This window comes from Lactuca sativa, chromosome 5, assembly GCF_002870075.4.
Source record: "Lactuca sativa cultivar Salinas chromosome 5, Lsat_Salinas_v11, whole genome shotgun sequence".
In the NCBI taxonomy this organism is placed as follows: Eukaryota; Viridiplantae; Streptophyta; class Magnoliopsida; order Asterales; family Asteraceae; genus Lactuca; species Lactuca sativa.
Window position 1 is genome coordinate 284,075,577 of NC_056627.2, and position 13,000 is coordinate 284,088,576.

Below are 13,000 nucleotides of genomic sequence, written 5' to 3' on the forward strand. Positions count from 1 at the left end.
ACCAATTATATTTTTATCTAGATAATAAATTTATGAATATGATTACAAAAAGTTATATTATTTGAAATAATAATATATTCTATTAACAAATAAAACAATTTTAAATTATTACAATATGTTATTGACGGCATTAGACCCGTTTAACGGATTTTCCTTTAGACAAATCTTTTTTCATATAAATGGACTGAAATCGACACCTCTAAATAAGAGACTGAGTTGAAAAATATTTTATTAACATTGTAATGACCAAGGGTAACGATATACATGATATACAAGTTAAACCGATAGACTTGTAGGCTACAGAGCCATCGGTTAAAATACCTATATAACGTGTGCAAGTGCGTATCCATTGTAGTTTTTTTGGTGTAAAAATAATAAAAAATCACAAAAAAAATAATACGTAGCAAAGAAAAATTCTAATAAGAATGCATACCTTAAACAAAAAGATCGTGCAAGAAAGCACACAAGAATCCAAGTCATTTTGTATTCTCATCTTATAGCTCTATATATACCGTAAAATGTCGTAATTATTGGTCTTATAATCTATCACATTCTTAAAGGTGGAAGTATTTGTACACAATGTTGGGCATTGTACTTTATGACAAAGTTACGAATCAGTAATTCAATTGGTTTCTTTAAGTGGTAGCAATATCATTGTGTAGAAAATTATAGAAACTAATAAAATAACACCTATATAGCTTCACCTTAAAGCACGTACATATGTGAGTGTGAGTTTATTGTATATATAAATACATGCACACACATGAACATGAGAGTACGGACACATTACTGAGAACTAATTGTTGGTTACATATGATATCTTGTCAGATTACCAGAATGGTGAGAGCCTTCTTTCATTTTCAAAGTCTTTTTGTAGATTCTTAAACCAATACAAAAAACAGAAACTAACCAGGTTTTGGAACAGGGAATGTTTTGTCTTTTTGTAGGAATTAAATATGGTAAAAAAAATTTGGCAGTAATTGTGATCCTTACATATAAAGATGCATACCCAGTTTTACTAAAAGTGAAGTTATTCATGCAGGTTCATTTGGTGACATTGATTGTGGTCTTGCTAACATGCATGCTTTCATTTATCTCGTGTGCTACTGGTGTCACAAAAGTCAGTCTTGCATCCACCACCATTTTTAACGTGATGGCATATGGCGCTAAAGGAAACGGGAAAACCGACGACTCACCGGTAATCAAACTCCTCATATAGTTCTAGATTGTACATTAAGCTTGTACTGTGTGATAACACAGATCAAGACATGACATGACAGAACAAAACAGAGTCTTATACTTTGTTTGACGTGTATTGGACTGGGACTGATGTTATGGGACAAAAATTGCAACTTTTTGTTCCGATCTCTCGTCTGTGCAAAAGACGTAAATACCCTTCTCATGTAACAAATGAAGGACAGTTGTATGGTACAAGTTTATAAAGCAGATTATACATATACAGGCTTTTGCGAATGCATGGAAAGCGGCATGTCAATCGAAACCAAATAAAAGGAGTATATTAGTGATACCAGCGGGGAGGACGTTTTTTTTGAAGCCTATGGATTTCAATGGCCCATGCAAGCCCTCTAGTATCTTTATCCAGGTAAGTATATGCATATAGCTAAAGATAAATTTGGTCAAAGTCAAACACCATGCATTTATGCTAAAAAACATAACATAGTAGTTCCCAAAAAGGAATCATGTATGTGACTGTATCTAAAAATAAAAAGACACATTATCATCACATGATCATTAAAACTGTCAAAAACAGGTGTCAGGAAACATCGTTGCTCCAACCAAAAAAACCGATTGGTTTGGCCATCATGTTGACACGTGGCTATCTTTTAATACCGTGAATGGTCTTACAGTCAGTGGAAATGGGAAAATAGATGGAAATGGACGTATTTGGTGGACAAATGCCTGCATTGGTTCTCCAGTACCAGTAAGTTTATTATTTATGTATTTTATTTTTCTAATTTTTATCTCATATAAGATATAAATTCTTACATATTATTATTCCACTTAATTTCAGGGTACAACTTGCCGTGGACCAGTGGTAAGTAACCATCATCCAGGGTACAACTTGTAATGCACAAGCACTGCAAGTAGCAAAGTAATCAACTAACCATCATTTTTTTTTAATTTTAGGCAATACAGTTTAAAAAATGCAACAGTTTGCGATTGAATGGGTTAACACATGTAAATAGTCCACGAGTTCATCTCTTAATGACCAAATGCAATGGTGTTATTTTTTCTAATTTAAAAATCATCGCCCCTGAATCAAGCCCCAACACTGACGGCATCAATATCGCAAGTTCCACCAATGTCAACATACGTGACTCCGTCATCGGAACAGGTATTTCCATTTTTACCCTTTTTGTTTTTTCCAAATTCGCTCGTTTTTTTTTCAAAAATATTAAGTTTTTTTAAACCCGCTTTTCAGGAGATGACTGTATCGCTATTAGTGGAGGTTCATCTAATATCAAAATTAGCGGGATCATGTGTGGGCCAGGCCATGGAATCAGGTAGCTTATACACATTTTGAAACTTATAACATAAATAATTAAATAAAATCATTAATTCATTACATACAAAGCACAAAATGTCAAAATCTATATACATATATATACCTTTTTGTGTAGCATTGGATCATTGGGACATGGGGGATTCGATGTGGTGGAAAATGTAGATGTGAGAAACTGTACCATGAAAAAAACCCTAGCTGGAGTAAGGATCAAATCTTATCAGGTAAGGATTTTTTTTTTGGACTATAAATGAAAAAAAAAAAAAAAAGCCTAAATACAGGGACCCTTTTTAACTTTCTTTTTTCTTTCAACAGGGAGGAACTGGTTATGCAAAGAAGATCTCATTTTCAGGCATTAAGTTTGATGCAGTTTGGAACCCTATCATGATTGACCAATACTACTGTCCTACTCAGAAAGATTGCCTAACCTCAGTAAGTATCAGTGTCAATAAATAAATAAATAGTAACTTAGATATCGAATGAAAGTTGTTTCCATTTCCAACCCTTAAAATCTTAAATCATTAACACTTTTCTTTATGTGACAAAGACAACAGCTGTGAAGTTGAGTGACATAACATTCAGAGGAATCGCAGGGACATCAAACATGGACAATGTAATAAACATAAGTTGCAGTAAAAGTGTTGCATGCACAAATATTGTGGTGGATAGTGTGTATATCAAGTCAGCAATTCCAGGAAGAAAGGTTTATGGGACTTGTATTAATGCACATGGAAGAGCTAGCCATGTTAAACCTTCATTAAAATGCCTAAAACCTTAGACCAACATTTATTTGTTATTCCCCCCTATTTGTCAATTGTCATTTTTATGCTTACTTTAACCTTTTGTAATAACATATGAGCTCCTTTTGTTAATGAACATCTTTTATTTCAGTAGTACATAAGAAGTTACCTTAGAATGAGTACCTTAAATTTCACAGGACTCTGAACGACCAAATACTGCATAACGGTTGTCCGCAATGTTTTCATACACAAAATCCCTAATGAATCTTCAAGAAAAGGGGAAAATTTAAGAATGAATAGAAGATTAATCAAATTGCTTTTATTAGTAAAAGAGAGAAACGAGAGATCAGTGAGGAAAAGGTCTTACAGAGGTACAAACTGGAGAAAGAAAGCTAGTTGGGGAAATGGCAAATCTATGTACTCCATGATCTTCAACACAGCCTCTGACTTAATATAAGACCTGAAACACACCAGAGTCCTTGTTTAATTACTTGTGTGACCTAAAGGTTGATGAACAACATGCTACAGTAATAGCAGGATTGGTGTATGACTTTACCTGTTCTTCTCTACAAGTACAACACTTGAAATATCATCAGGAGATCTTCCAGATCTCTGTAGTAGATTCTTTCCTGCATCGCTTTGTAGGGCTTCAAACCTTATTCTCCTGAAAACGAAGGAACGCCATTGAATCAAAACTGATTTGTTTTGTTATAATTTAACCGAATCAGAAGGATATGAATGGAAACCTTTGTCGGTCATTATCACGTACAAACTTGACGCCACCATTACATAAGTTGCAGACACCTAGCAAAATTGAACAGCTTGTTTTACGTGGTCACATACATACAACGCTACACATTATCATTTATCACAGGCACGACTAATAGATGATTGCATATATCAAAACTATCGCATGATTTCTGTAGATCATGTGATATTTCAGAGAGCGTCTCAAATTATGAAGTGTTCTTGCTTCAACGTTAGTAATACACGAAACAATTACACAAAAGTCATTTAAATTAGTGCGTCTGTCATCAAACCGGCACGATTAATCATTTTGGGCAAAAAGGTATGCAAACCTAAGTTATTGCAGATGCAGAGACTGTAATTTTAAAGGCTGTTGAAAATAAATACATAATTCGTGAAACAAAGCATCGTTGATCGTAAATAGGTGTTGTTATTACCGTCAAATAGCATGATAGGCCTGGTATCTTGTTCGAAGAAGCTTGATGTCGCATCCACCCAATCCACCGCTTCGACACTGCGCGGCGGAGAAGATAAGTTGGCTAGAACTGCAGATCGGCGGCGACCGGCGATTCTGACGCGTACGATTGGAGGTAGCACGCTAAGCCGTGCGCTGCTAGCAGCAAGAGTAGGAGCTGCAGGAGGAATGAGCGCCATTTCTGTTACTTACAGTTCCACGAATGACGAAATTCATTTATGTAATTCTTGAGATACTCTGATTATATTTGTGGGTCTTGAAATGTCCACGTGGAGTTTCAATAAACTAGGATTGAGGAATTCAGAAGTTGTTCAAAAACTTTCTTTGGCAATTAACAGATTTATTAATTTACCCGTCTGTTTCATTTCGTTGTTATAAAATTTCGTTACACCAGTTCGTTTTACAATTAATATTACCAGTTTAACATTAAAACAGTTACAATATGCATATAGTTGATGTTTTCTCTTTGATCTTCTGTTTATAAATAGAAATAGAGTCCTCAAATGTCCATTAACATCATGTTAAAATGGTCTCAAGACTACTTTTAATTACTCTACGCATATTGAAAGGCACCACTTTTCCCCACATTTATAGACAACCATTGGACATCTATTTATAGATGTGAGAGATCGTGTTAACAAAAGCATTGTAGTGGAATATATTTATATAGAAAGGGGTATACTTTTTGTCTAACTAAACATCTTTATATAATTATATCTAACATCTCATTATCATTCATAATATATTAATAAAAGGATATATACTATTATATAAGTTTTGGGTATAAATATTGAATACATGAGGTGATTTTAAAATCACCCTTCAAAATTCATCGGTAGTTGTCTTGATCACTTGATGTTTACTATTAGTGGGTTCGGTTTTTACTTTTATCTGTGGGTTCTATTTTTTCGTGGATTTTTGCATGGAATAGTATGTTTTGGATAAGAAAATATCGTGATAAAGTTATCTTTTGTTAAATGTCGCTACCTTCCATTTTAAGAATTTTCTTTTTCTTAAAACTACAGTTCTTCAATGTTGATATTGAATTTTTTTTTTTTTTTTTTTTGAGTTAATGATTTAAACTCTTGTTAACAATTTGTTTGACCTTTTTAGAATATAAGAGTTTTGTATAGAAAGTCAGACAGCATAGATACATAAGGGTAAGATGACAAAAACAATAATGCAAATTTAGTTAGAAGACCAAACTGAAAAAACAATCTTAATACCACAAAAAACTGAAAATAACTCCATATAGCAATCACACATACATTCTATTATTCTCTCTTTCAGTTCTGCTCTTCTGCATATCCCAATTCCCTCTCCTCTTGTGCAGCAGCCATTAACTCATCAAAGTTTTCTGTCTTCCCCAAAACTATTTCAATCTGAACAAACAATTTTCAAAACAATCATTATCAACAGAATATTCAAATCACTAGAAATTTTACATTTTTACCTTGGCCTTTTGGACAGGTCTTCCCCTGGATTCCCCCTTCATCTCTACAGTTGATGTCATTATTTCTGCATATACACATGCCAAAAGTGTAATCAAACAACTTTATAAATCTACATTTGTCTGTAGTATTATACTTTTGCATCAGTTATAACTTATAACTCACTCTTTTCTACAGCGAATCCATTGTTCTTCAGGATTTCTGCCACTGTTACAACGGTTGCAATTGCTGCAGAAATGGTGTTAATGTAAGACGGGGGTACTTTGAAAAACGAAAAAGAGATTAATAATGGGCAAATTGAAGTGATAACCCATCCTCCCTTCAGCAAATTTTGTAAAACAAACCATGGCATGTAATAGAAGCTTTAAACTTTAGAGATTCCAGAATTGTTAAGCTTCAAACCAGAATAAAAATGGCAAAACATGGAAGTAGATAAAGCAATACCCATTCCAAGCGCTGAAAGTTCCACCTCGTTATGCTGCTGCATATACCTCTGGTGTACAATCAAAAAAGAAAAAAAAAAGTTATGAATTTACAAATTAAACCGTATAAAAACCCTAAATACAGAGCAACATGACGCAAACGGTTATGTCAATAAAGACTGATCAACGAAGATTGCGTACAAGAAATCTATTCGAAGTGGAAATTAAATCAAAAGGAAGAGTAGAGGGTTTCGGATAGGAATTAATGGAGTTACCTTGGCAAGATTGACGTAGAAGAATAGAGGCTTCTTGGTGTTGGAAACTTGAATTCGGTTTTTCTTGTAAGAATCGGAGGACATGTTTATGTTGCTTACTCCATCTGTTATCTCTTCCATGATCGAATTTGAACTCAGAAAAACCCTAATCGTGATACGATCCAACCACAGCCGCAGAGAGAGGTCGAAACAGATAAATGAACCCTGGACGGAACTCGAACAGTTTAACGGATTACAGTGTTTTTTTATTATTATTTTACGGTAAAAAAACCACGGATTGCATGTGCTTATAAAAAACCTATGGTTAACTGTTAATTACCAAAATAATAATTTTTTTTATTATTATTTTACGGTATAAAGTTTCAATTTTATTAATAAAAAAATTATAATTTGAGCTTTTAATTTGAGTTTTTGTCTATAAAAATATTATTAAAAAAACTATTTTTTATTCTAATATATTTTCAAAAATATTTACCATATTAGTATTTTTTTCATTTTTTTTAACTTTTTTTGTTTTTTTATTTTAAATATAACCAACTTTTCCCCATTTCTCTTTTATTTTACATTTTACGGTTTTTTTATTAAATATTTTTTAAGTTTTGACATTTTTTTAAATAAAAATTTTTATTTATATTTTTAATTTTTTTTTATTTTAAATATCTATTTTTTTATACATATAATTTTTTAGTCATCATAAAATTAAACATACAATATATTTTAAGATGCAAAAACTTCAACATTACGGATACAATGTTTTTAAGGTAAAAAACACTCAACATTGTGTGTTACAAAAAAAAACACCACAATTATATTAAAACACACATACACTCCAATATTGTTTGTTACAAAAAGAAAAACATCACAATTTGTTTGAACTTGAACCGGTAATAAATCATTACTTATAAAAAAGATTAAAAAATAAATAAATAAATTAAGAGAATAGCCAAAACAATACCATAAAAAAATATTATCTTTTTAATTATTTTGGCTTAAACGGACATTGTTTTCGATTATTACCCGATTGCATATAAACTCCACAAAGAGTGGCATTTCTTATTCTTTAATATTCATATCATTTTTTAATCTTGTTGAACAAGGACGACCTTTTATATTTCGTAATAGTTCTAAATTTGGAAGTAATGCATTAAATGGTAATTGTGGCCAATACGCTTCATGAGGAAGCGGGGAGAACTCGGATGCCCAAGTAGCACAATAATATATAACCAAGTAGCATTTATCAACATATTGTCAACTATTCAAAGAGAGTTTGGCACATGCATTCAAAATATGAGAACAATAATATTTAAATGTCTCCCACTTACCACATGTACAAGTTTTTTGTTCCAAATTAACTACTTGCACATTTCGACCTCTTTGAGTTATCAACACAAATATACATTTTTCTCAGTTAAAATATCTTAAGGAATGTGCACTTGCTCTTGCCATCAAAACTACTTGTTTTGTAACAATATGTGGAGTATGTGCATCTCCAATAGCTTGAGAACCAATGTTTTAAAACCCGGGTTTTTAGTTGACCCGGTGTGATGACCAATTCACGGGTCAACCGGTTCAACCGGTTGAACCGCCGGGTCAACCCGGTTTATGGTCTTTTTCTATTTCTATATATTTTTACTTTCATGCATAATGCATAAACATATAAAACTAATAATTTGATGTCCACAAAGTTTAAACATTGAAAAACATTGAAGAAACCGCAAACGACTCGTTGTTTTGGCGTTCGCTACTTGTATCCAACTATCCAAACTTTATTGAAACGGGTCAAACCGGTTTAACCGGTTCAACATAAGCGGTCAAACCACGGTTTAGGGGAAACCCGGCCGGTTCGATCCGGTTCGTATTTTTACAAAAAACCGGTTTCAATTGACCCGCCTTCTACCCCGGGTCACGGTCCAACCGGTTGAACCGGCCGGGTCAACCCCGGTTTTAAAACATTGTTGAGAACTAGATCCTAAAGAACGTCACATCTCAAAATAATACACCATTCTATAGAATGTAAGTTGCACACAAGTTGTGATTGGTAAAAAAACGAGCGCTTTTAAGTACACTGTTGAAAATCTCTTACAATTTTGTTGTGAGTAACCCATATCTCATTCCACTGTCGCGTAAAATCATTCTTACTCGTTAATTGCTTCACAATCTAATTGTCATCAATATTCAAATTTGCCCCTTCCATATTAGTAAAAGTTGGAGGTACTTGAACATTGTTGTCAAAAGGTGCTTGTTCATCATTTTCATCTCTAATTCCATTTTCCAAATTTTCATTGAACTCAAGTTCATTATCTGTATTCATCACATTAGTTACAACAGCAGCTTGAGAGATTATAGAAAAATTATCATTGTCAATCATGTTTATAATAGAATTCATCTACAAAACAAATAAAAACAAACAAAAACTAATCAAAAACTGATCATATCATCTATGACAACAAGACAGGGCCGGTCCAAAGCTATGGTGGGCCCAGGGCGAAAAGAAAAAGTGGGCCCCCAAAAGTCATATAGATAATAAAAATTAGTTCAAAATAAAACGCTATAAAATTTACTATTAATATTAAAAAACACAAATAAGGTCACAACATTACAAAAACAACTAAATTAAAGAAAAATATTTCTCCTAGCTTTTCTTGATGCAAAATCATTAATAATACTATCCAAATCAATTTTATCTAACATGTCTTTCTCTATACATAACATTGCCAATCCGTTCAACCTTTCTTGCGACATCGACGATCTTAGATAATTCTTCAATAACTTTAATTTTGAAAAACTGCTCTTTGCAGATGCAACAGTGACAGGAATGGTTAACAAAATGTTATATGCAATAAAAGTATTTGGGTAACAATCAACAGCTTTAACAAACTCTAAAATTTCAACAGCAGAATTTATATCATTAGGTAAAGTCATTTTCAACACTTTCAATTCTGAAAAAAGTTCACTTGAATCCACATCAGAAACATTTTCTTTAGAAAAAGTAGTAGCAAACTTTATACAACTTTCTTTAAGTTCACTTTCACTTAATGACTTTAATTTTTTTGAATCATTTAAAAACCCAAAAATACTTTCAAAGTATTTTAATTGTTCAAATCTATTTTTTAATGAAACAATTGCCATATCCACAACAACCAAAAAATAATTAACTTTTAAATACTCATCAACTGATAGTGTCTCTTCTTCATGATCACTTTCATCAAATTGTTTTTTTCTAACAATACGACGTTTTGATGGAAATGTAGGCTCTACACCCATATCTAGTGCAATAGTTTTAGCAATATTCATACTTGATGTAAAACCTTCATTTCTATAATTTTCAAAAAACTTCATAATATTTTCTATTTGGTTAATAGTAGTATCAATACAAATAGATTTAGATTGCAACTTTTTACTTACAATATTAATTGCAAATAAAACTTCATACCAAATAACCATACCAACTAAAAATTCAAATTTCCCAAAAGATTTAAGTAAGCTTTTAGCTTCACTTTTTGACTTTGGGTCATCACTTGTTTTACTTAATTTTAGCAAAGCAATTTTTATTTGAGGAGCTTGAAATCTAATTGCTTTTATACTTTTAATCCTACTTTCCCAACGAGTATTAGATAATGATTTTAAGGTTAAAGTTGGAACATTATCTAACAATATTTTCCATCTTTTAGTAGAACTAGAAAATAATGTATAAAGGCGTTGCACAATTCCAAAAAATGAAACAGCTTTTTCATAAGAAAGTGTCATATCACTAACCGTAAGGTTAAGACTATGGCAAGCACAAGACATATATAAAGCTCTAGAATTAATTTCAAGCATTCTTTTTTGAACCCCTTGGTGTTTTCCTTTCATATTAGACCCATTATCATAACCTTGACCCCTTATATCATCCACATTAAGATCTAACAATTTCAATGCATCTAATAATTCATTAAAAAGTCACAAACCAGAAGTATCATCTACTTTTAAAAATTCTAAAAAATATTCAACAACTTGTATTTTTTTTAGAAGAAAAATTCACACATCTTACGATCAAAGTCATTTGCTCTTGATGACTCACATCGGGAGTACAATCAAGAATTATAGAAAAATATTTTGCCTCTTTAACTATTTTAATAATAGAATTTCTAACCGTGTCACCTAAAAGAGAAATTAGTTCATTTTGAATTTTATAGCCAAGATAATGATGATGAGTTTCATTATTTTCAATTCTTCTTATATGATCTTGCATTATACCATCATATTCAACCATCATTTGGATTACTCCTAAAAAGTTACCATTGTTATCTTGAAAAAGTTTTTCATTAGACCCTCGAAAAGCCAAATTATATTTAGATAAGAATTTCACAGCCGCTATTATTCTTCTTAATACTTGTCTCCAACGTTCTTTTTCTTTTATTATTTCTTGTTGTAATTCATTATCAATTGTAAGATTTTTATCTAATCTTAGTTTTGCTTCATTCCAATGACTCATACAAACAAATTGTTCATTACTATTTTCATGTTCTTTAAGTCTCTCACTAAGATGTTTCCAATCATTATATCCTTCATTTGTTAAAAAAACTTTTTTGATTACTAGATTTAAATATTTTACAACAAAAACAAAAAACTTTATCTAAATTTTTATAGTATACTAACCATTTTCGATCACGTGACAAACCATTATTTAACTTTCTAGTATAAAATGCATAAGAAAAATGTCTAGAAAATTTATCTTTAGGAAACACAAGATTCATTTCTCTTATTGGCCCTTTTTCAATTAGAATATCTCTTGATTTAATATCAAGAGTATCCCAATTTCTAGGGTCAAAAATATCTATAGATTCATTTACATTAGTATTTTCTTCATTTATATTAGTATCATGTTCATTTAAATTAATGTTTTCTTAATTCAAACTAGACACATTTTCATCAATGTTTTTATCTTGTCCATTCAAATTAATATTTTCTTCATTCAAATTATTATCATGTTCATTTAAATTAATGTTTTCTTCATTAACACTAGCAACATTTTCATTGGAACTCATTGGTTTTAGAAATTTAACCATAGAACCTTTTTCTTTTTGTAAAGACGCCTCAACAATTTTTCGTTTTTTTCGTTTTTCACTACCGGATAAATGTTTTTTAGAAAACATTTTATGATTGACAAATGACAATAAAGTAAAAACTAGTTTAAGAAAAGAATACACCTGATTTCTTTGTGAAATATGTTGAACTGATACAGCCTAATATATAAGCAAGCTGTAAAAATCAATAATAAAAAACATTAATATGATAACTAAAATAATATCAAAAATTAAATAACCAATACATCATATTACAATGTTACCTTGTCAGTTACTCAAGTCATATATCTAGTAGTGTAATACTTTGAAGGTTTGAACTTTAAAGCTGTAATTCTGAAAAATAAAGTCACAAGCAAAACATGATAAATTTTGAAGACAGGAATCTGATAAAGTAAAAATAAAGTCAGAAGCAAATTGAAACTGAATTACTAAGCAATTTGATACAGAAAATCAGAAACAAAATTTTCCTAAATTAGTGAAACAAAAATTTGCTTCCCTAATTCTTTATATTCCTCTTTACAGCTTTACTTGAATCTAATTTACTTGAATCTAATGACAGAATGAAACCAACGAATTGAATGAGAATTAAGAGATTGAAATTGATTAGACAATTACCTGGTGAGTGGTGTCCTTGTCCTTGAATCCAATAGTCGATTTTAGCCTTCTTCAAATCTTCAATGAACTCGCAGGTTGCACACTTGCACTGTGGCAGAAGAATATGAGAAATCAACCGATTAGGTGATTATCAATCACTCAATCAGTTTATGATTAGCAGAGAGACGTGTGATACTGAGAGACAAAGTGAGAATCGAGATGTGAGACAGTGAGAATTGTGAAACCGGAAACGGGAAACGAGATGTATTATGTAGATTTGAGAGACAATTAGTCATTAGAGATTTAAGATCGTGAGAGAAAATCGTCGATTCAATATGACAGAATCAAGGTGAGGCGTCGAGTCGATTCAATTACCTACCGATTCATATGGCACCCTAATCTTGATTTCCCACGTTCCCGCTACCTTCCTTAGTCTCGTTCCTATTTGATATTCACCAAAATTGGAATCACGTTATACACTTCAGGGCTTCAGCGAGACAGCGACATCAAGTGAAGATGTAAGCGGCCCATTTTATTAATTTGTTGGGTTATTGGGGTAATGTGATATTGGACTAATTTTGCCCCCTAATTAAATACATAGATAAAAAAGCTATATATATACACTATATATTCTAGAATTTTTGGGCCCCCTCGAGTCGTAGGCCCTGGGCGGTCGCCCACCGTCTGGACCGGCCCTGCAACAAGA

The 13,000-nt window shown here is 31.8% G+C and overlaps 4 protein-coding genes across 6 annotated transcripts; 1 reads left to right on the forward strand and 3 right to left on the reverse strand.

Annotated features, from left to right (window-relative positions):
- Positions 1 to 706: 706 nt before the first annotated feature.
- On the forward strand, positions 707 to 3,427 carry LOC111910209 (probable polygalacturonase At3g15720). Its single transcript, XM_023905997.3, has 10 exons — positions 707 to 840; positions 1,043 to 1,198; positions 1,463 to 1,603; positions 1,772 to 1,942; positions 2,033 to 2,056; positions 2,149 to 2,356; positions 2,444 to 2,525; positions 2,643 to 2,748; positions 2,840 to 2,956; positions 3,072 to 3,427. Exons 1-10 carry the CDS (start codon positions 754 to 756, stop codon positions 3,300 to 3,302), a joined length of 1,323 nt encoding a protein of 440 aa, XP_023761765.2. The 5' UTR covers positions 707 to 753; the 3' UTR covers positions 3,303 to 3,427.
- Positions 2,540 to 4,702, reverse strand: LOC111910208 (DCC family protein At1g52590, chloroplastic). 3 transcript variants are annotated; one of them, XM_023905995.1, is made up of 6 exons: positions 4,449 to 4,702; positions 4,011 to 4,068; positions 3,821 to 3,928; positions 3,632 to 3,724; positions 3,448 to 3,530; positions 2,540 to 2,722 (listed from the first exon to the last, which is right to left on the reverse strand). In XM_023905995.1, exons 1-5 carry the CDS (start codon positions 4,663 to 4,665, stop codon positions 3,449 to 3,451), a joined length of 558 nt encoding a protein of 185 aa, XP_023761763.1. In that variant the 5' UTR covers positions 4,666 to 4,702; the 3' UTR covers positions 2,540 to 2,722; position 3,448. The 3 variants fall into 3 exon arrangements, with proteins under 3 accessions (XP_023761763.1, XP_023761762.1, XP_023761761.1); XM_023905994.2 differs by having other exon boundaries at positions 2,540 to 2,699; positions 3,434 to 3,530; XM_023905993.2 differs by having other exon boundaries at positions 2,540 to 2,699; positions 4,449 to 4,701.
- A 950-nt stretch (positions 4,703 to 5,652) lies between these two features.
- LOC111910211 (uncharacterized protein At2g34160) lies at positions 5,653 to 6,854 on the reverse strand. Its single transcript, XM_023905998.2, has 5 exons — positions 6,635 to 6,854; positions 6,382 to 6,430; positions 6,103 to 6,165; positions 5,940 to 6,004; positions 5,653 to 5,868 (listed from the first exon to the last, which is right to left on the reverse strand). The coding sequence occupies exons 1-5, from the start codon at positions 6,752 to 6,754 to the stop codon at positions 5,773 to 5,775; spliced, it is 393 nt and encodes a 130-aa protein (XP_023761766.1). The 5' UTR covers positions 6,755 to 6,854; the 3' UTR covers positions 5,653 to 5,772.
- A 1,938-nt stretch (positions 6,855 to 8,792) lies between these two features.
- LOC128126032 (uncharacterized) lies at positions 8,793 to 11,769 on the reverse strand. The gene is made up of 9 exons (XM_052763726.1): positions 11,532 to 11,769; positions 11,295 to 11,450; positions 11,018 to 11,197; positions 10,775 to 10,945; positions 10,391 to 10,554; positions 10,076 to 10,083; positions 9,931 to 10,034; positions 9,350 to 9,612; positions 8,793 to 9,020 (listed from the first exon to the last, which is right to left on the reverse strand). The coding sequence occupies exons 1-9, from the start codon at positions 11,767 to 11,769 to the stop codon at positions 8,793 to 8,795; spliced, it is 1,512 nt and encodes a 503-aa protein (XP_052619686.1).
- Between the last annotated feature and the right edge of the window lie 1,231 nt (positions 11,770 to 13,000).

What these genes read in the sequence shown, in the direction of transcription:
- LOC111910209 (XM_023905997.3), top strand. Translation starts at nt 754, where the DNA reads ATGCACACACATGAACATGAGAGTACGGACACATTACTGAGAACTAAT. An exon ending in CTTGTCAGATTACCAGAATG is followed by an intron (nt 841 to 1,042) that starts GTGAGAGCCTTC and finishes TTATTCATGCAG; the next exon opens with GTTCATTTGGTGACATTGAT. An exon ending in AGAAAGATTGCCTAACCTCA is followed by an intron (nt 2,957 to 3,071) that starts GTAAGTATCAGT and finishes TATGTGACAAAG; the next exon opens with ACAACAGCTGTGAAGTTGAG.
- LOC111910208 (XM_023905995.1), bottom strand. Translation starts at nt 4,665, where the DNA reads ATGGCGCTCATTCCTCCTGCAGCTCCTACTCTTGCTGCTAGCAGCGCA. An exon ending in CGTGATAATGACCGACAAAG is followed by an intron (nt 3,929 to 4,010) that starts GTTTCCATTCAT and finishes CTTCGTTTTCAG; the next exon opens with GAGAATAAGGTTTGAAGCCC. An exon ending in TTTCTCCAGTTTGTACCTCT is followed by an intron (nt 3,531 to 3,631) that starts GTAAGACCTTTT and finishes CTTTTCTTGAAG; the next exon opens with ATTCATTAGGGATTTTGTGT.
- LOC111910211 (XM_023905998.2), bottom strand. Translation starts at nt 6,754, where the DNA reads ATGGAAGAGATAACAGATGGAGTAAGCAACATAAACATGTCCTCCGAT. An exon ending in ACTTTCAGCGCTTGGAATGG is followed by an intron (nt 6,166 to 6,381) that starts GTATTGCTTTAT and finishes CCATTTCTGCAG; the next exon opens with CAATTGCAACCGTTGTAACA. An exon ending in GACCTGTCCAAAAGGCCAAG is followed by an intron (nt 5,869 to 5,939) that starts GTAAAAATGTAA and finishes TTGTTTGTTCAG; the next exon opens with ATTGAAATAGTTTTGGGGAA.
- LOC128126032 (XM_052763726.1), bottom strand. Translation starts at nt 11,769, where the DNA reads ATGTTTTCTAAAAAACATTTATCCGGTAGTGAAAAACGAAAAAAACGA. An exon ending in TACTAGAAAGTTAAATAATG is followed by an intron (nt 11,198 to 11,294) that starts GTTTGTCACGTG and finishes TAATCAAAAAAG; the next exon opens with TTTTTTTAACAAATGAAGGA. An exon ending in AAATGAAGGTTTTACATCAA is followed by an intron (nt 9,613 to 9,930) that starts GTATGAATATTG and finishes CTTTTTCTAAAG; the next exon opens with AAAATGTTTCTGATGTGGAT.